Raw genomic sequence first — 22,396 nt, 5'->3', positions numbered from 1 at the left:
AGTGGTGATGCAATGCTGAAAGTAGTGCTGGACTGCTGGTGGTGATGGACCGATGGCTATGCCAGAGTGGTGGTGATGAGAGTGGTGATGGAGTGTTAGTAATGAGGGATTGTTGATGGTGGTGGACGTGATGATGATGAGGGTTCGGTGATTATAGGCTGATGATTGCTGTGCAGGAACATGGTCTCCACCTAAACTCCTGGCCCAGGTTTCAAAACTGGATGGATTTGACCAATTTGTGCTCCATTATCTGTCTGGTGGTGTTTTTCCCTGAGCAATATGAGCCGAGCTCGGCGACCCTGAAAGCTCACGATGTGCCCAGAGCAGCTGGAGACTCTGCTTCCGACTTCCCGTTCGAGAAACATGAGAGTGATTCATATTTTTTTTTTGTCAGCTGCAGAACATCGGATTTCAAACTGACCCAAATTTGAATTTTGATCTAAGTCTTCTGTCTGTTAATCATCAGGCATCGCTGTGACATGATTCTGTGTGTGTGTGTGTGTGTGTGTGTGTGTGTGTGTGTGTGTGTGTGTGTGTATGGCTAACACATCATTGTTTCTGTTCCTCCCTCACATTGTAAACACAGAGCTCACTCTTTAAGACTAGCCGTTCCCCTGTCAGCCGTTCACCTGGCAGTGTATCAGAAAGACATAGCTATCTCATTCCAAGCAGCTGTTTAAACACCTCGGACACCAACAATACACTCAGCTTCTGCTGCTGACATTCTGCCCACCCCTACAGCTTCGTAGTGCAGTTTATCTCGTCTTCAGAGGGTTCATTGAGGCGTTTGGGGTTTTGGCTCCTGGTCCCCAAGTAGCCTGAGTTCAGTGCTGATGCACGACACGGACGAAATAAAATAGTAAATTATCCAAGCAGAAATACGTTTACTGCTGCAGAGTGGGTCATTTTTCTATAACAGTGATGTTTTTAGTTCTTTGAGACAAGCATTTTTATCCATTTACAGCTACATTTAGTGTTCAGCAAAGACACCTTTTGGTTTTCTAAAGTTTTTATTCCTCGCTCAAAGTCGGCCATGTTGGTTCGGTGTGTAGTCTGTCCCAGTTCACTAGTCTAAACAAACAAGCCCACATTCAATCCCCCCAAAGTCATTGCCATTGTTACCACAGCGGACAGTGTAGAAATAATCTGCCGCGTCGTTCTGCTGTTCCGCTATTCTTCACCTCGAGTGGGGCTCAACAGTGATGATAAATGGACTAGCGAAGTACAATGGGTCACATTCCACAGATTTGCTTCGCTCGGCATTGTGTGGGTGTGTGTGGGGGGGCTACCTCGGAACCCTACTGTAAGCCTCAGCGTTCCAGGAATGCCTTTCGAACGTGTGGATTTATACTCGGCTGATTTGTTCCAGATGTTTAAAGAAAAAAAGAGAAAGAAAGAATATTCTTCTCTCCCAGGCCTAACATTTCGTACCTTTTGGAAGCGGCATATTGTTTCACCATTATTTATCGCACATAGATCACGGCGTAATGGAAGAGTAAACAAAGCTTCGATTGGTCGACGGGACGTTTCCATGCTCCAGCGAGGAAATCCATCAGCGCACTCGACGCATTCTTCAGGACTTTGACTCGGTGCCACGGTGAAAGGAAGCAGCAGAGTTTCATAGCCTGTGCTGTGGAGTGAGATTCTTCATTGTTCGTTTGTTTGGTTTTGCGCTCAGACAGTCTTTCAGAGAACGGAATAAGGGAGTGGCCGGGAATGAGCGAGGGGTTTGGGGAGCAGGACGCAGGCGAGATGTCACGATTTAAAAAAAAAAAAAACCCTTAACCACATTTCAAAACTAACTCTTCTCTTCCAAAGTCCTTTTTGCCCTGCTGGCACTACCCAGAATGCACCTTTCCTCACAGCCATCTAGCTTCATTAACACCACGGCATCCTCTGATCCGGGCATGGCTGACCTCGAATAGGGAGTCGGTGCCAGGATCTGCTCCTCCTCTGGCCAGAGAAAGTAGGAGGAGCTGGAGCGCTGCCAGTCACTTCTGTCCTTTCCTCCTTCCTTCCTTCCTCCTACCCCCCCAGTTTAATTTTTCTTTGGCTCCTTCCATCCTTGTTTTAAAAGAACTGTACTTCCATGGTATTAATATTTGATGATGATGACCATCTGTGAGCTCTGGATGTTCTCATATTAGTTTCCAGTGGTCCAGTAAAGTCAGTTCTAACGGCTCCTGACAGAAAAAACTAAATAAACAAGCACGTGATTGGAATAATTTGTCAAGCTGGCAGTGGAGCGCGCGAGAGGCCAGAGCGTGTTAGCTTTGCTAATCTCACCTGGTCGAGTTGGCAGAGCAGAAGGTCGAACAGAAGGGACTGTGGCTAAATTGGATGACCCCAGGTTACCCAGACCGTCTTTGCGAGGGGATTAATTGCATAAAAGCCCAGTAATGATCTCTGGCCTGTGGCCCGGCTCGAAAATCCCTTTATCCACAGTGCAGTGATTTACTGCTGCTCAGGTGATTTAAGGTGAATACCACCTTAGGAAGAGGAGCAAATCCATCACACTGGGTTCTGACCTTCAGGCAAGACAAAGAAGTGCAGATCATTCTCCCAGCGTTTCCTTTTTCCTCTATTTTGTAGCACGAATCTAAGGAAGATCGTCTCAAACGTTAAGTAGAGGATGTCATGCTGACGAACTTCTCAATGTCCTGTAAGATGTTTGTACCATCTATTTTTTTCTGCCTCTGAAAGTGCTGTAGAGGGAGAACAACAACTTCTGGGCTTTCTGAAAACATCCTGACAGCAGAAAGCTTGTCAACCCGTGAATTACACATTAGAATGGATAGGAGCTGGTTATAGGCAGCCACTTATTGTTGCTATGGCAACAGTAATGCGTGTGGGTGTGTGTTGGGGGGGGGGGACTTGTACATCTTTACTAATTTATCAGGTTAGTCCCAAGTTAGTTCCTGTGCTCGTTTGTCAAGAACTTTCATACTGACTGAAAACATTTTCCATATCAACCCTTATTTTCACCTTCCTTTTTAAAAGAGTGTCCATTGTTCGATTGGCTGTGAATAATCAGTCACTATAGAAACGATAAGGTATTATAGCCCATGTCCTTTTTTCGACACCTTTCCAGCCAATCGTATAAGAGAGCCCTGGGGTATAAATCTAGGGGTATATCCTGGACCTCTTTCATTTGACCTCTTTAACTTGACTGTACACACTCGAAAACTCAGCTTTGTAAGTATGGTTAGTGTGTTGATGAGATATTTTGTCACTGGTGGGCTGTCGGAGGAGCTTTTCACCCCTCTGGTGTTTGTTATACGAGAATCCATTCTCTGAGCCGTTGCTAGGAAACACTCCATTCCCCCCCAAGTGGGGAGCACTTTCTTTTTTCTCTTTTTTTCCTTTTTCCCTTTTGCTTGGTCATATTGCTGTGTGGAAGGAGCCTCTTGTGCACCCTTTTCTGCCCAGCATGGGGCCCTCCATCCGTGTGTTTAAGACGAGGCCCATAGCTCCTCAAATCGAGAATGCAGAGACTGCAGGAGCATGGAATGCAGAAATCTGGTGGCTCAGAGACTTAAAGAATTGCACAAGTACACACACAAACACACACACACACACACACATTACCTAGGCTTTTATACAGCGCTAATGTTGTTGTACAGGTCCGAGGTCAAATCATTGCGACACCAAGTGTAATGTATCAGACACTTTATAGAGACACAGTATCGGGTCTAAAATGTCAGGTCTGTGTGTGGAATTGGCCGCTGTGCTCTGTGTGTGTATGATGTGTGGTGTGTGTTTGGAGTTATCCTTTCCCCCTGCTGAGCGGATCAGTCACAAAGTCTGTGGAGCATGAAGCATCGGTTTTGATCTAATCCTCATTCCAGTCCGGGCTGGCTGTCTGACCGCTCTCTTCTCGTTTTCTTTAAGCCTTCTCCCGCCTCGATCTCAGTAAAGTGCATCTCGTTTTGGTTCCACAGGGTCTACATTTCCTGCTAGGTTATCCGGCTCAAAATATCATGCCATTGGGGGGGAAAAAACAAACCAATTCCCAGCCTACAGTGGTGTTTTAGTTTGTTGGATACGGAGCATCTTCGGTGCGGACGAGCAATTCCACAGAGAACAATGATATACACTGACCAGGCATAACTTTATGGCCACCTGCCTAATATTGTGCTGTACCCTTATTGCTGCCAAAACAATCCTGACCTCTTGACCATTACCAGCCTTAACGTCTTCAGCAGTTTGTGCTGCAGGAGCTCGTCTGATAGATCGGACCACACGGTCCAACCTTCACTCCCCACGTGCATCAATGATCCTCGGCTGCCCACGACCCTGTCGCCGGTTCACCACTGTTTCTTCCTTGGACTACTTTCGATAGATCCTGACCACTGCAGACCGGGAAGATCCCACAAGAGCTGCTGTTATGGAGATGTTCTGACCCAGTCGTCTATGCATCAAAATTTGTCCCTTTTCAAACTCCTTACGCTCGCTAATTGTTTGATAAAATGTTTATTTGCTGCCTAGTAAAAAAATCCCACCTACAAACAGGTGCCATGATGAAGAGATAATCAGTGTTATTCGCTTCACCACTCACAATGTCATGATGTTACGCCTGATCGGTGTGTACCTCAACACCTTCTAACCAATCAGTACTCGGCATTCCGCAGCACTGTCGGGTCTGTCATCGGCATGCCCGTCAGCGTTCCCTCTGTTCATTCGTTCCGAACATTCCGTTTCCAGCGAGCTCAATCCACTGAATAGGATGGTAAAAAGCAGCACAGCTCCGGCTTATTCGATTCACATCAAGCCTTTTGTGTGCCCCTGCTGCCAACATTGTTTCCAGAAAAGCGTCTGTTACTGGAAAACTGGGTCTTTTAATGTCCATATAAAACGATTTGCAGGATAATAAGCTTTCAGACTCAAACACAAACAATTATACAGAGCATTCAAAATAACCATGGAATGAGAATCAATTGCTGACGAAGTTCTAATAGTAATGATAAAAATATATCTCACTAAATGCCTCGATATGCTGATGGTGTATCTGTGACATAGTACCGCTGTATAAGTGCGCCTCAGAGATGATCAGTGGGTCAGGTTCCTAATGGGATTTGCTCTGATGGTTTCTAAAATCATTAGACACTGATGAGGAAATGATGAATGGAGACCATTAGAGAGTGTTCTCCCACATCCCCCCCCCCCTCACTTTGTGTACTTGTGTTAATCATCTGGACAGAGCCAATGTGCACCAGTTATGAGTTATGACCAGTACGGGTTGTGTCACACATACTTGCTATACAGACTTCGTTGTGTGGTGTTAAAGATATGGAAAAGTATCTATATTAAAGAGGGGCAGCTGATGGTGTTCCAGTGGGTTTGATGCTGATGTTTGATTTTTTTTTTTTACATTTAATATTTAATTTTCAAAGCTGTTCTACTTATTTCAGCACACTTTAACAAACGTCTGCATTTAAGGAACACGCAAGATCGATTATTTATCCATTCAATTTATTTATTCATGAATAGATTCCTAACATCCTTCATTCATTCACTCCCTCGATATGCTGTCTTTATCAGGATTTTCTTCTTTTGAGAGAAATTATTTTAGCTGTACAAAAAAACGCAAAAGAATCGATATCGCTAGACTGTCGTAAAAACGTTGGCACTGACAGAAAGTCATCGATTCCGTGCAATCGACATGTGCATTTCAGTACAAATGCGCTGTACAAAGCCCGCAATCCGGATCGACGTCTCACTGCCTTTATCTCTCTGCTGTTTTGGGCGTTTTGGTGGTCATGGGTAGTTTCAATTGTAGCTGGTTTTAAGCATCAGGTTGTTAACAGTTATCAGTTATCTTTGAACAATTTTGTGTGCAAAATATATTTCCGATTGAGAAGATATCTGCTGGACCTATAATGTAGGATCCAGTGGAGAATTTGGTGCCACGAGGTATCACCTGGTCATGAGCGTGACCCGCCGCAGGCAGTGTAGCGTAAAAGAGCCGTGGTGTCAGACGCTGTTATTCAGACTGACAGGCCTTCTCCTTCTATTACACACAATCCAATGGTGAGAAATGAACACGGTTTTCCACTAACACCTCCCACAGCCCGATCGGCCCGACTCTCGACCCCTCCAGCGAGCGCGGAGGTGGCTTTGACACCTGCACCCGTCATACAGATGCTCTGTGTTGCCTGGCCGCGTAGCAAATAAACAGCAAACGGTATTCAAATCTACACCCACGAACCTGGTTTTCTCGCCAGTTAATCAAAGCGTCATTAGCGAACGGTGTCGCTTTTAGAAAGCGGAAAGCACTCGAGTGGTAGTGGGAGGCACTTCAGCTCAGGATTGTCTCCACACCCCCGAGCAGCTTCAGTGAAAAATTTACTCAGGCAGATTTTCTTTTCGTGGTCGATAACGAAAACTGTTCAATCAATAAATGTCTAATTTCAGGTGTTTATTTATTTATTTTTTTTGTTCCATTCACGTGCATCCTCACCCGGGTATTGTGCTCATCCCATATCTTTCTCTGAAGCTCTAATGAGGAACTAAGTTTGACTCTGGTTTCCTCATCCTAATGACCTCCGATCTTTGTTTGACAGGAGCAGAGTCCCAGCAACCAGACGTCTCTTGCCATGATGCAGGAGCCGCAGGAGGTGGTGGAGGAGACGGTCACTATCGAGGAGGACCCCGGAACGCCCACTTCACACGTCTCAGTGGTGACGTCAGAAGACGGAACAACGCGCCGCACGGAGACCAAAGTACACACACACCAACACACACACACAAATATATACATTCCTTTTCTCAAGCATCCTGCATCCTCAAGCGTCCTGTCCTATGTTCTGTGATGTTAACCCCGACATTCATAATGCCAAGACATTCACCCAGCGTTTCTAGCTTCCAGAGTCCAGGGATCCCTCTGGGCACATGAAGCTTAACCAGGGGTCCGTGAATTGATCATTTTGTAAAAGAGTAATGGAATTCACAACCTACACAATTTAGGGGTCCAAGCACCAAAGACAGCTTGGGCGTAATTATTGGCCAGATTTAAATAAGATTCATACGAAAATACGTCTGCATTTTGCTGGACTCCCTGCGATCAAACTTTACCCGTTCCGCTTCAGCACGCCCGCTTTTCTCCTCTGCTCGTTTGTGGAAAATCTGACAAATCAGCGGACGGGATACAAAAATTTAAGTCGACCCTTACAGAAGCGTTCGGTCCGTAGCTCATAGCCACTCGACGCTGGTGCGAAATCGCAGCATGGATCAGCAATCCGGCAAGCAGTCACCTCCATCTCACCTCCACTCCCGCAGGGTGCTTATATATCACACACACACACACACACACGCGTCAATACACACATTTCAGGCTTCTCTCTGTTCAAATTTGGAATGATTATAATTCAGTCCTCGGAAAACTGCAGCAAGGTTTCCTGGTAAATGGCACAGAGCTGGCGGCTTCTGATTGGCCCAGGAAGGTGTTGATTTATTTACTCTGACTGTAGTACAGTTGCATTTCACGGGTTTTTATTAATGCGCTCGGGTGAACACATTACCGTTTCTATAGTTACTGCTCATTCTCCTAACGATACAGTGACATTTCGCGTAAGGAGACATTTAGTTAGCATGTCTTTTTTTTTTTTTTTTTTTTTTTTTTTTTATGAATTTGAAGCAGAATGTTATCAGCTCTTTTATCTTTTTTTTTTTTTAAAGCTGTTTTGTATCCTTTTAGCCTTCAGTGCAGGCCGGAAGTTGGACGAGGCCTTGCTAAGATGAGCTGAAAATGGGCCAAAACAATCATGAAATGAAGCGAGCGCCTTGATTTCCCAGGTTTCTCGCAGTCAGGAAGCGCGATAACGTGTGTCCAACGTGCTACAGGTTCGAGCGCTAATAAAAGAGAACGAGTTGATGGCGTAGTTGATTGTTCAGCGCCAGCGTTTTTTTTCCTTTTTTCTTTTTTATTCCCACCAGCGTATCGAGCGTTTACTAACGGTTTGCTAGACACGAAACGCCCTCAGCTAGTGATTCATTTCCATCAGCCTCATTAATCCCCAAGATAAATTTATAGCCCCGAACAAAATAGCTAATTACCGGCGGTGGAGTTTACTGGGCTGCAAATTGGTCTCTGAATTGGCACCGAGCACTGGAACACCAGGGCGGTTCTTCTCGTTTTACATGAAAAATCTGTATATTTGTGGCATTTTTGAGTGCTATGGAAATTGATTAGCGGGCATATAAGCATGGCTTGGGATCGATACCGGGACGTGATTGGTCGATCCATGTTCAGGCCCTGCCTATTATAGTGTTTGGTTGTTTGGTCATTTATTGACGTCTGAGCCTACAGGCAGATTGATGGTCCCGAGAAAACACTGCAGTAATATGATTAGTTTGTCCGGACCTGTTTTCGAGTGCCCTTTTATTTTTATTTTTTTTATTTATTTATTTTTTTTCCTTCTTCGCTTTGCGAGTGACTCATCTAATAGGCCGGAGTTTTCGAACCTCAGTCCTGCGCTACGCTGTGATCCTCACGCTTCAGTGAAAACATGAATGATTTACAACCCAGACAGGCGGCATGTAGCGTTGCGTTCACTCACAGCCATGTTAAGGAAAAAAAACAAACCTCGGTTAGATCAGAGAGCACTTTGACGTCGTACTCGTTAGAATGCGAACTTCAGTAGAATATCGACGCTGGCCGTGAGGAGCCGAAACTCCCACAATGCCCTGCTGTGGGATTCTGAGGTTTGATTACAGAAGTAGTTGCTTCTAAACCACATGACATTCTAAAAATATTATTTATTCTTAAAATTTTTTTCGTTTGTTTGCTCCCCCAGGTGACCAAGATGGTGAAGACGGTAACGACCCGCACCGTGCGCCAGATGCCGCTAGGTCCCGATGGTCTGCCTATTGCTGACGGTTCCTCACCCCTGGGCAGCTACACCGACTCCATCGACCGTCGCTTCATGAAGAACGGCGAGCGCTTCGTCACACCTCAGGCCACGTCCACGCTCACGCGCTCCTACAACCACAGTAACTACGGCGACTCGTATTACAGCCCGCATGATGCCTACGGAGACGTTTGTGACAATTATGGCAGCCTCTCCCGGGGCCTCAACTACCGGCCCTACCGGCCCTACGCCTACCGCATGGAAAACAGCTACACCCTTCCCATCCGGAGGGACGACTACGGACACATGGCCCAGCCACAGGTACCCGTGGGAGGCAGCAGCACCATGGACCTTAATCGCTCGCAGCCCGAGCGCTTCCAGCCCGAGCCGTACGGACTGGAGGACGACCGGCGCAGCCTGGGCCCAGATGACGAAGAACCATACGAGCTGGAGCCCGACTACTCCACCGCCAGCCGCCGCACACTGCCTGGCGCCGCACGCGTTATCAGAGAGCCTCTGCGCAACGGGCCTCGCATCAGGTAAGGGTCTGATCTCAGTCTGATCTGCGCAATATCATACTGTTATCTTTCTTTATTCTCCGGATGCTATGTGTTTGGCCTTATATCTTTATTAGTTTTATTAAAAAAAATAACTAGAGTCTAATTTCAGAATCAAAACAGGATAATTAGGGTCTAATCTGACACTGATCTTTGTATCACTGCTGGTTGATTAGGGTCTAATCTGAGACTGATCTTGGTACCACTGCAGGATGATTAAGGTCTATTCTGAGTCTGATTTTAGCACACTATGATTAATTTCTCTGAGTCTGATCACTGTTTTGCTGCAGGATAAATAAGGTCTAATCTGAGTCTGATCTTAGTTTTATTGCAGGATAAATAAGGTCTCTGTATCTCAGCACTATGTTTATGGCCTATTTTGAGTCTAATCTTGGAATCGCTGCATAATGATTAGGGTCTAATCTGAGTCTGATCTCAGTATCGCCTTTCATGGCAAGTCGCATCCATGCAGAGCCATGCGCTTTACATCTGTATGATGATGTTCTCTTTCACTGTGAAAGGAGCTTGTGTTCACACGTAAGATGTGTAGCCCAAGATGTGTAGCTGAAGATACTCGAGCGTAACTCGGTCGCCGTCGTCTCCTCAAGGAAAACAGGGAGAGACGAGGAATGTGGGTAGTTAAGGAAAAACCATCTGTTTGTGTGGCTGAGGGACATCATCTTACAACTTACACGCTCGTGAGCAGATGCTCAGTGTGATGACAGCACGTGGGGGGGGGGGGGGGGGGGATTGCGTAAAGGCTGCTGGCGAGTGAGCATGTGCTCGTGTAAGTACAAGCGGCAGCATGGGCGGAGCCAGAGAGCCTTCAGAGAGAAACACACACCAATTTAGTTATTGTATCATTTGCTAGATATGACTATTATATGCGTAATGCATATTTGTTAAAAAGGACACAAAGTCCAGATTTTTTTTTTACCTGATCATTTTATCGTGTTTCGTTCTCGTCTCCATGGTGTCTCGTTAATAACATGCCGCGTTGCGCATGAGGAGATCGGGGCGTCCTAATTACGGCTTAGCGCGTGGTAGGCCCAGAAACCCGTCAATTACACTCAGGGGGAAAATTGAGACGTTTACCACCAAAATCATCCCGATACACTCGAGTCTGCGAGCGACAGGTGGAGTGTGTTTAATCCATTACTGACACTACGCGAGCAGCATTTCTCCCACACACACACTCTCTCGGCTCGCTTCACTTCATACAATTTCCCCTCATTAGGGTCTGCTTGAATTAGGAGGCATCTAAATGGCGGTGCAAATGCTTGTTATCCACCGTACCTGCAATCAGAAACCATCTCCCGCCCGCTTTCCACCATCACATGACCTCTACCACGGGAGGAGGACTGCGAAAATGCGATTCCTTTCAGACGTTTTTTTTTAAACTGTGACTAAACACGACGCTATCTGCCCTGAACTCACACGTGATTGATTAATGGCCTTTACTGGTGAGTAAGTGAGAGACGGTTCAAACACTGGAGTTGCTAGACACACTTGAGATACAAGAAACAGTGGATGCTCGAGACATCGTAAAAACACTGCAAACACACTGGAACAGGAGACACTGGAGACCAGAGACATACTGGGGAAACTGGAGGCACATGAAATAATGGACACAGTGGAGACACGAGACACAGACAGTGAGACAGTGGAGGCACGAGAGAAACTACTAGACTACTGCTAGAGAAAATGCAGACGCTGGAAATAAGAGACAAACTATAAACGCTGCAGACACATGACATAATGGACACACTGGCGGCACACAAGAGAGACAAGGCATATTGGAGAGACTGCAGACGCACTGGAACAGGAGACACTTAAGACAAGAGACATACCTGCTGGGGGCACTGCAGACACTGGAAACACATGATATAATGGACACACCAGAGACACACAAAATACTGTAGACTCTGGAGACACAAGGCATATTCGAGACACTGGAGACATGCCCCTCTTACTTGGAGAGCAATGAAAAGAAAGTTTGAATGTAAATGATTCCTCATACATCGTTCCTGTAAACCGTCTGGTGTGGCTTTCGAAACGTCCGTTATTGTTCGTGGTTAATTGTGTTTGTGTGCAGCACCTCGGTTCTGTACCCCACGTAATTAGCATTCACGCTCCACATCTTCTGATGAGTTGAAATAGTTCATCGAGGCAGAGGGAACAGAGATACACGCACTTAATGATCACAGTCAGACCTAACTGCTTGAGAAATGAAGAGATTTCATCCTCAGAAGAAGGTGGACGGAGGGAAATATAAACGCTGAAGGACAAAACAGGACACGATGAACGTGGCTCGTGTTTTATAAAATCTGCCCTGGTTTAATCTTATTTATTTGACGCTCCTCATTCTGCTGCCCCCGATACAGCACAGGGTGCAGGACATTGGGTATTGGGCACTTCACAGCGCTGAATAGAACTGGACACTGAATAACACCAGAGGAAATTGCAGACTGAATGGAGACACTGGAGACATGAGACATCCTAAGGAGAAAACCAATATAACCTGATAATCCACCTGAATCCAACCCTGCACTTCATCTACTCATTCTCTCTCTCTCTCTCTCTCTCTCTCTCTCTCTCTCTCTCTCTCTCTCTCTCTCTTTCTGGATGACCACTTGTACTCCTGCTTTTACTACCAGGTTGCTATGGAGACGACCACTAGGGACAATCCCTCTCCAGGCCTCCTCCTTTTTTCCGCTTGGCACTGATGTGTGTATCAAACAAACCCCAGCCACTCTCTGTGCCGGTCCCAAGCCCGGATAAATTGCGGAGGGTTGCGTTAGGAAGGGCATCCAGCGTAAAACATGTGCCAAATCAAAAACGTGCGGAGGATCCGCTGTGGCGACCCCTAACGGGAGAAGCCAAAAGAAAGTTTTTTTACTGATGTGTGTCATGTGATCAGATACATTTACAGTCTATACAGTGAGGAGTTACAGGGGCATGCGATTACATTACAAGTGTGCTTTCCTCCACTTCTCCAAACCTCTACCCTTCAACTCCTCCAATTCCCCCACTCCTCCAATTCTCCAATCCTTTACCCCTCCTCTCTTCCACTCCTCCAATCCTCTACCATTTCACTCCTCCAATTCTCTACTCTTCAAATCCTCCAATCTTCCAATCCTCCAATTCTCCAATCCTTTACCCCTCCACTCTTACACTCCTCCAGTCCTCTACCCTTCCACTCCTTCAATTCTCTACTCTTCCAATCCTCCACTTTTCCAATCCTCCACTCCTCCAATACTTTACATCTCCACTCTTCCAATTCTCCAATTCTCCACTCCTCCCATTCTAAACTCTTCCAATCCTCCACTTCTCCAATCCTTCACTCCTCCAATCCTCTATTCCACCAATTCTTCACTTCTCCAATCCTTTACTCCTCTAATTCTCCACCCCTCCACTCTTCTACTTCTTCACTACCCCTATTCTCCACTCCTATAATACTCCACTCTTCCAATCCTCTACTCCTCCACTCCTCCAATCTTCCACTTCTTCATTCCTTCAATTCTCCACTTCTACAATCCTCCACTCTTCCAATTCTCCTCCCATCCTCCACTCTTCTAATCCTCCATTCCTCCAACCCTTCACTCACTCCACTCCTCTCCTCAAATGTTCCACTCCTCCACCGGAGCATCAGCACCTGCCCGGGTTTCAAATTGTTTTTCAGCTCGGTGCTGAGTTACCATAGTCTTTCTCTTCGGGGCGATCGCCTCAGCGTGGGAGATGGAAAGATTCCTAAAGCGCTTCATTCCTCGCTGAGTTTTACCTTATAAGGATTGATTTCTTGTGACCGGGTTAATAATGAAACATTCAATTACTGGTATCCACCGACGCTTCTGTAATCAGGCAGGGTCCTAGTGTCAGTGTTGTTAGTGTCCTGGGAATACACACGGCTCCGGTGTGAATGCAAATCCTCACATTCCTGTCACTCACACCAAGCAGCTGAGCTGGCAGGAATTTCAATTTCCATTGTGTGTGTGTGTGTGTGTGTGTGTGTGTGTGTGTTTGGGGGGGAGGGGGCTGAAGTGGTTATGACAATGACATCAGTTATCAAGACTCTTTCTATTATATCCTGGACAGTCACATCACTCACAAACAACCTCCCCGGCTGAGTTCACTCGCTCTGACAGAATTATTTTAGCTTTTACACACACACACACACACACACACACACACACACACACACACACACACACACACACACACACACACACACACACACACACACACACAGAGAGAGAGAGAACATGACAAGGATTCTGCCTGCTTTTGCTTGACTGCCATATAAATCTGTAAATTTCTTTTCCAGAACTCTCTACATACACATACAGAGCAATTTCTCCCAAGATGCTTTTGCTTGACTGCCTTTTGCTTTTGCTCGGGCTAATCGGCGGTCTCCCTGTTAGTGTACTCTATTAAAACCACGTGCGAGTACGATACAAGCAGATAAATCCAATCTAATCCAGATGTTTAGTTTTTTTTTCTAAAAGCCAGTGCAGCTCCACTTTTAACGAACGATGGCTCTATTAAAGCACAGAGCTGTAATTATAGAATTATATAATGTATATACCGCAAAAAAAGACCTCCAAATAGACTCCCATAAACACAAAGAGCTACTATGTAGCATTACAAAAGCATCCACAATGCTATATTCCACACAGACCCCGGATCAGCCCACACACACACACACACACACTGGTAAAGGGAACTCTGGTTTTTAATGAACTTGTGAGGACACGCTTTATAAAAGTACTCGGCCGTACTTGAGCATACCGCAGGCTCACAGCGGCACACTGCTGTAATTACATCCCCAATTTTTCCTGCTTCAGATCTCAGCATGGGCTGGTGTTGAGCCCCGAAACACATTTTCAGCTAAAAAAGAAAAAAAGAAAAGGAAAACGCCCCCCATTCATTTAGTTCATTATTAATTTACCGCATCACGAAGTAACGACTTTACTGAGTGACTCTCACGAGATCAGGTCCTTCTGATTATCCGGTATGACCCTGGTGACGTCGTTGTGTTGATCAGTAGCCAATTGAGAGACTTTCCAAGAAGATGACCGTGTTCTGTTTATGTTTATGGGCGTTTCCTCTCTATTTTTATATATTTTTTTTAGAAACAGTAGTAGCTTTAGATTGAAGCGTGCAGGAAATAACATGCTAATCAGATTGAAAATCAGTTGATTAAACATCCCGTTCCACATTAGGTCCCCATTTGCTGTTAGAATAACTTCCATCCTGTGAAGATGCTCCACAAGATTTTGTGGAGATATGGGAGATTTCATTCAGCCACAAAGGCATAAGTAAAATCAGGAGAAAAGCATTCAGCTTTCCAATTAATCCCAATGGTGTTCAATAGGGTTGAGGTCAGCGCTCTATAGCAGGACTATCTAGATCTTCAACACACTTTCAAACTGTGGAAAGCAGATCTTTGCACAGGGGCATTGTCGTGCTGGACAAGGTTTGGGTCTCCTAGTTCATGCTTTGGCGCTGGAGAGGAAATCTCTCTTGAGAGTTTTGTGTGAAGGTTGGGATTACCAGAGGTCAAGGTAAAGAAGGTGAGTATGACCATTAACCTGCTCTGCTGTAGGACTGGATTGAATTCTGTCTCAAATTGGATTAAACCATCTGACCAGAGAATAAATGAAAATTCTGAGTCATCCCAGTGATCCAGAATGACCATTACAGAATCCAGGGCTGGAATTAACATTACATCATGAAGACGTAGCTGGGTAATATGAGAGCCTATGGGTTAAACTGTACCGCCGGCTTCCCTAGCCTTCCATTGCTATCATGTTCTTCTCTCTCCAGCTCTCTGGCACAGTCTATTAAGAAAGAAGTGGCAGCTGTTCCTGTCATCACCACGCCCTGCTCTGCTGGCTGCTCCTTTCACAGCGTGGTTAATAGCCATTCACGCTAATGGCACACCTGACTCTGTTTGCTCTCCATCACCATGTTTAGTCTTTTCCATCACTCTCTCAGAATCACTCTGACTGTTCCACTTAAACCTATTTCCTTCCCCGTATCCATCTCAGCTTGCAGCTCATCTCCTCAGACAATCTGTCTGCCATTGAAAGGAGCTATTTCTGCTTTTCCCACAGCACTCCTAATCATTTTGTTCACTCGTCTTCTGGTTCTCAGGGGAATGATCTGCCAGTGACCTCAGTGTCCTGTTAACGTATCAGTCTTTATAATAAAATAAGAGCTTTTTCGGTCTTGCTGTTTACTGTGCAGTTTATTACCTCAGATAACATAATACACAGATCAGGCATAACATTATGGCATTATAACATTATGAGTGGTAAAGTGAATAACACTGATTATCTCAGCATGGCCTGTTAGTGGGATATATTAGGCAGCAAGTGAACATTTTGTCCTTAAATATCATGTGTTAGAAGCAGGAAAAATGGGCAAGCGTTACGAGTGAGTATGACCAGTGCAAAATTAATTATAGCTAGACGACTGGGTCAGAGCATCTCCAAAACAGCTCTTGTGGCATGTTCATGGTCTGCAGTTTCAAATGTGGCCCAAAGAATGAACATTGGTAAACTAGTGACAGGGTCATGGGCTGCCAAGGCTCATTGATGCAGGTGGGGAGCGAAGGTTGGCCCGTGTGGTCTGATCCAACAGATGAGCTCCTGTTGCTCAAATTGCTGAAGAAGTTAAAGCAGTTAATACTCAGTGGGTCAGGACTTTTTGGCATCTAATGGGGGACCAACAAAATATTATGCGGGTAGCTATAATGTTATGCTTGATCGGTGGTCATAAAGTTATGCCTGATCGGTGTTCATAATACAGTATCATGTCACAAACATTGTTAAGGTTAAAAACAAACCAACCCACTCTCTTTCTCTGACCCTAAACAGAGGCTACGATGACCCCATAGAGTCTGAGCTGATTGATGAGCAGCAACGCTACGCTCCTGGCATGTACCCTGCCCCACTCGCACAGCCCGAGCGGGGCAGCACGGCCAGCCTGGACGGCGGCCTTGAAGCCGCCATGGCCCGCCAGGACCCCCGCTGCTGGCGTGACCCGGACCTCCCTGAGGTCATTGCCATGCTGGGCCACCCTCTCGATCCGGTCAAGGCAAATGCTGCCGCCTACCTGCAGCACCTGTGCTACGAAAACGATGCGGTAAAGAAGGCTGTGCGCCAGCTGAACGGCATCCCTGCCCTGGTGGCCTTGCTAGAGCACCCCAAGGGCGAAGTGCAGCGCAAAGCTTGTGGAGCTCTGCGCAACCTCTCCTTCGGGAAGGACAATGAAAACAAGGCGGCCATTAGGAGCTGTGACGGAATCCCCGCCCTCGTTCGGCTGCTCAGGAAAAGCGGCGACGCAGAGGTCCGCGAACTTGTCACAGGTATCGCTCTATACTTTTGACTTTCACAATCGATTCTTTCGGTTAAATATTATTTAGCCCATTTTTTACACAGACTTGTTTACTTTCACTGTTCACAGTGTATCCTTTAAGATCACAGAAGATGGAAACGTTTTTTGTACCCTTTGCTGCAGTGTGTATTATAGAGCATTTTTCGCGCCATTAAAATAGTAATGTCTGACTGGAAATTACTAGCCATGCAACACCTAGAAGGAATAACAGATTTTACTCTGAAAGCACCATTGTTCCATTAACAAGAGTAGATTGGAGCTAACGCATCCTGCTTTAGCCCGCTAATAGTTTTTTTGTCCTTATTTTGCAAAAGTTGTGCTCAGTTAAGGGCAAAAGCCATCACGACTTTTCTTTATCCGGGGGTATTTACGAAGCAATAACTGAGACTTGTCCCACATCTCAGCTATTTCTGAGATACAGCAAATCTACAGTCCCTGGGGAAGTCTCCAGAATTCATGATTTATTCATAAAACCTGCTGCATTCTGGTGCAGTGTGATAGAGTGAGAGAGTGACTTCTACCGGTTTCCCGTGTGGTGGGTGATGGATAGTTTGGTCCAGTCTTAAAGGCTGTCTGGTCGAGAGACTGGACTGATCTACCAGAAGATATTTTGAGGCTGGTATGTACTGTTATATACTGGTTCTGAATCAGGGTAAATAAGCACCATGTCCAGAACATGTCCAGACTGTGTTGTGATGGCTATAGTGGTCCATTTTTTTTTCAAATTTCAAGAGAAGGAATTTTGATTCTAAGGTACAGATTGATGATCTGTCTGTCTGAGCATGACTTCTCGAATCTGTCATAGAAAAAGATATTTGAAGTGCTGTACTGATTCAGGATCAGTCTTTGTTAGCACTTTTGTCTAGAGTCTGGTAGCCTCGAAGTCAGTAATTTGGGTTCTGTGTACCAAAAAGTTATTTTGGGTTGATGGACTGACTCTGGATCAGCTCTGCAGAACACATTGTGCAGATTGTGGCCTACAAGAAGATGGTTAGTCATGCACAAGCATGTGGCTCAACCCCTGGAATACTAAGAGATACTTTTTTGATTCCGGATCAGTCTTACGGATGTACATGTTCCAGAGCCTGAAATATTAGCAGGAAATTGGAACTAGTGTACCAATTCTAGATCAGATTTACTAATTTAATTCTCAAATCAGAACCTGTTAATTGGGGGGTAGAACATGCTGTCCACTCACCAAAGTCGGATTTAAACCTCCTTCAATCAATTTTTTTTTTAAGTGTGCACACTGATGCGATGCCAGTTTTTTCAGACCGATGCCTTAATCCTGGATCAGGTGTTCAGGCTGGCTGGCAGTGTTAAGTCTCCTGGTGTTTTGCTAAATGGCCCTTGGAGAGTACAATAGGGTTTTGTCCCCTTCCAGCTAATGCTTTAATCCACTTACCAGGTTTTACCTGGCATGCGTTTGCAGGAGTCCTGAAAATCCAGCAGAGAGGCTTATAGCAGCCACGATAAACCCCAGAACTACAGGGGTCACGTTAGCCTGGGTGGCCTACAGGATTTCACCAATGTTTTACCTTAGCCCATTTTCATTTACACTTCCCCCAAAGTGACCAGTGTGGGAACAAGCTTGATCAATGACCATAGCAATGTTCTCTCAGTTCTTCACAGCACCAAGGAGCTGTATTTGCCTTGTTAGTACTTTGAACATAAAGTAAAATGTAAAAAAAAAAAAAAAAAAAAAAAGGGAGGTTACTTGGAAAAGGCAAGACAAACTTGCATCATTATTTCTTTTCCCAGCATAATAATCGTGGATCTGTCGGTACACCAGTGGCTACCGTTATGTCTCGTTAAAATGAACGCACCGCTAGGAAACTGTTTCTGCTTCTGATATCAGTGATCACAGAGAGGGCGTGGGATTCCCGCGCCTTGCTGAGGTCAGAAAGACAGAAAAGGGTGACGGTGCCCCAGCTGCGATGATTACTTTTACAGCGCAGTGGGCCTTTCAGTCACGACTAAAAATAGCAACAAATGGGAGGGTCCTTGGCCAACAGACCCCCAAAAACCCATTTGGTTGAAGCTGGCGAGGCCCCTAAGAAAACACAACCCCGTTTATAATGTGCAATCGGTGAAAGGAACTGGGCATGATGCAGCACAATTAAAAATAATTGCAGGGTTTTGAAAATAGAACGAGTTTTCATTCAATTCAGTAAAAAACCTCAGCAGCCCACTGTTCCCTCTCAGAATGGTCTGGTCTACTTTTTTTTCCCTTGTTGGAAAATACCACATTAAAGGTTCCTAAAAGTTGCAATATGACCAGCTCTGGTGTGTAAAACCCTGTAGGCTTGAGAAAACATCAGGAACCTAAAGATGTTCCTTGCCATGTGTTGTATTAGATCCTTCTTTCCACCTTGTCCGTCTTCTCAATTGTGGTCAGAAGGGCGGAATGAGGGGTGGAATTTTTAAAGAATGCCTTTTTCCCCCCTCCATTTTTAACCCTCCTGTCATCCGTTCGCTCTGTCACCTCCACTCAGTCTGGGCTGTAGCAGCACCTGTACTAAACGGCCCAGAAGGGCAGCATGTCTTTTGCTCCTTGCGGAATTGAATTAGCTCGGAGGCTGCGTTGCCGAGCAGGAAAAGGCAAACCCAATAACGCTTCAAATGCACACACACACACACACACACATGCACACACAAGGCTTCCTTAGGGCACAGTACATTTCATTCCCCTTCTGTATTTCATTTCCGAGGAATCTAACTGAGGGGGAGTCACTAAAAACTAGGTGACATCAGAGAGCAGCATGTGTTTAAACCTGGATCATAAAAGAACGTTCATATAAAATTTGTTTAAAAATAATATCTGCCCTGATCTTAAGTAGGTTCTGAGAAATGTACAGTCTGAGTCATTTAGAGTGGAACTTGGAAAGTCATAGAATCTGAAACACCTGATGCCTTATAGGGCCAGAGACTCATGACAAAGGTTTGTGGACCCCTGACCATGCGTTTGCCATGTGCTTTTTGAACGCTCCATCAGGCTTTGGAGAGTGATTGTGGATAAAGTCAGTTGCTGATTAAAGCTAAGAAGGTTTTCAATAGTTTTGCTGGAGATCTTGTAGCAGGAGATATTCCACAGGCATTTAACAATATCTTTAGGGTGCTTCGTGCACAGAGGCTTTGTCTTGCTGGAGCAGGTTTGGGTCTCCTAATTCAAGTTAAAAAATTTCATGCCAATCCCTCCAAAGATGTCTTAGTCAATTGTGTAACTCTCACTTTTTGGTAACTGTTTGCGGAAGAACCACATCTGGCTGGAAATGTCAGGTGTCCCCAGAATTTTGTCCATATAGTGTATTAAGAAATGTATACAGTCCATGGCGTGTAGTGTCTTGTGTGGCCAGGGACATGTGAAGTCTCAAAGACACAGTCTTGTAGAGTCGGAAACAGAATCCTGTAGAGTCGACAATGGTTAGTGTCTTGTAAGACCAGGAAGATGTCAAGTCAAGATGTTGGTATGTAAAGGTGTGTAAAATCAAGTGCTTGTAGAGTCTTGTAAATGGGATAAACAGGAACATGTACATGTAGATCAAGACGCGTCCCTGTAGGGACATTTAGGCTACGTCTACAATTATCCACATACATAAAAAAAACCTTCTGCGTCCACACTTTTGTTTTCAATTGTCTTCAAAACGTTGAAACATCTGAAAACGCTTACATCCCTCTTGTGCACATGAGCAAAACGTAAGGGGCTTCGAGTTGCATCATTTCCGCCTGCCGTTTATTTACTTCCCGGCTCTTTGAAACGTCGCAAACAATGACTAAAAATAGTTTTTTGAAAGCCTCCATGTTCATAATCCGCACTGTGACGACAAAAATGGCATTTTCCAATTAATCCACTTTGAAAAGTGTTTTTAAAAACCTTGACTGTAAACGCCGTCTCGGTGTGGACGGAAGGCCAAAAACTGAGAATTTTTTTTTTTTTTTTTTTTAAACGTATTAATGTGGACGTGGAATCAAAGTCAAGGTTTTCCAGCTAAATTGAATTTTTGCACAACAGGGCGTGGCTCTGTCTTTTTCGAAACATTCCGAGTATGGTTCTTATTTCTCTCTGTATGGACCAAGAATGTGGTTTTCTCATCATATGTCTGATTCTTCTATAGCGACTTTGATTAGCAGTTTTTGTGGCTTTCCTCGTCTCCCACCCAGTTTATTTTGGTAAATATGAGCAGTCAGGCTTTTTTTTTTTATATATATATATCCTTATACACACACACACACACACACACACACACACCACAAGCCACATTTAATAGCTTATTTTTCCTAGCAGGCAGAGACTTAATCAAATTATTACCACACACAATACCCAAACAACACCAAGGTTCCAGACAATCAGTGTGTCCCATGCAGTGCTGTTCTTCAGGGTTCAGTTCCTACTTTTTCTTGCATCATGCACCACTGCTCAGCAGTCCAGTTTTTAACCCTTTTAACCCCATCGTGTACACTAGAGCCCATTTCCTGACTCCAAATCTTGAATTTTTTAACTCATCTCCGGGAGTAGCAACCGTGGGGTAAATATAAGTGACGCACCAAAGGTGGTTTATCATAGGTGGCTTTAGTTGCGATTTATTTCCAAATGATATTCCCAAGTGCTGCCATGGCAGGGGATATGTTGTTTCAGGATTTGGTACTGTGTGGATTCAGGTGGATCAGGGTGGGGGTGAAAAAAATGGTTATATAATGGAAAAAGAGACCAGAACGCCACTCCTTCACTTTAGGAATTCCTCAGGTCTCACTCCGTGGTGTTCTCAAGTTTTAAGAATGAAACAGACACGAGGCTCTAAATTCTATACAAATCTCTTTTGTTATCGCTATGACGACATGTGGATGCGAAGTAGAACGCCTCACGTGAACGCCACGGGGCCGTAATTTTGTGCTACATCATTTCTATTCTTTCTCACTCTCGTCTACGCTCTCTCCCCTCCTCTCTCTCTGTGTTTGACAGGAACATTGTGGAACTTGTCCTCCTACGAGCAGCTGAAGATGGTGATCATAAACCACGCGCTGCAGACCATGACCAACGAGGTGGTGATCCCGCACTCGGGCTGGGAGGCCGAGCCCAACGAGGACTCGAAGCCCAGGGACGCCCAGTGGACCACCGTGTTTAAGAACACGTCCGGATGCTTGCGGTACCTTTTTTTTTTGGTCTGACCTTTCACCAAGAAGGATAACTAATCACGTTTCCTAAGCATACGCTTAGTCTCGGATGATAAAAGGGTTTTAATTACGAATCCACATTGACAGGGTGTTTCAGTGGAAGGTCAGAAAGTCGACTGCTTGCCTTAATGATCTCAATAACTCCGCTGTGTTAGCGATGTGGTTGCAGTCTTTTTTCTTTTTTTTAACCTCTCCCGTCCAATCTAATACTAATTTGTTTTCCTATGGTCTGTGGGGACAAAGGAAGAGAAGCATTTAAGTGGCGTTTAGCCACGGCTGTCCATTAAATAGCCACTCAGAGCTGTTTGCGAAAAGTACCAGAGGAATAAAGGCTTTTTTATTATTATTATTGCAAGGGCTTTTAAGAGGAAAGCAGATAAGCAAATTAAATGAAAAGCCCTAAAATAGGCAGGTGCT

At 45.1% G+C, this 22,396-nt stretch overlaps 1 protein-coding gene across 32 annotated transcripts in view; it reads left to right on the top strand.

The window, feature by feature from the left end:
• arvcfb (ARVCF delta catenin family member b) overlaps positions 1 to 22,396 on the top strand; it is a 112,032-nt gene that overhangs the window by 64,422 nt on the left and 25,214 nt on the right. For all 32 annotated transcript variants that reach the window (XM_083526485.1, XM_083526483.1, XM_083526489.1 and 29 more), the window contains 4 exons: positions 6,564 to 6,722; positions 8,796 to 9,388; positions 16,288 to 16,778; positions 21,768 to 21,951. In XM_083526485.1, coding sequence (XP_083382611.1) covers positions 6,597 to 6,722; positions 8,796 to 9,388; positions 16,288 to 16,778; positions 21,768 to 21,951 — 1,394 coding nt within the window. In that variant the 5' untranslated portion in view covers positions 6,564 to 6,596. The remainder of the gene's footprint in view (positions 1 to 6,563; positions 6,723 to 8,795; positions 9,389 to 16,287; positions 16,779 to 21,767; positions 21,952 to 22,396) is intronic.

This window comes from Silurus aristotelis (genome assembly GCF_946808225.1).
Source record: "Silurus aristotelis genome assembly, chromosome: 23".
Lineage (NCBI taxonomy): Eukaryota > Metazoa > Chordata > Actinopteri > Siluriformes > Siluridae > Silurus > Silurus aristotelis.
The sequence above is the reverse complement of the archived record's forward strand: the minus strand, read 5'-3'. Positions and strand labels throughout refer to the sequence as shown.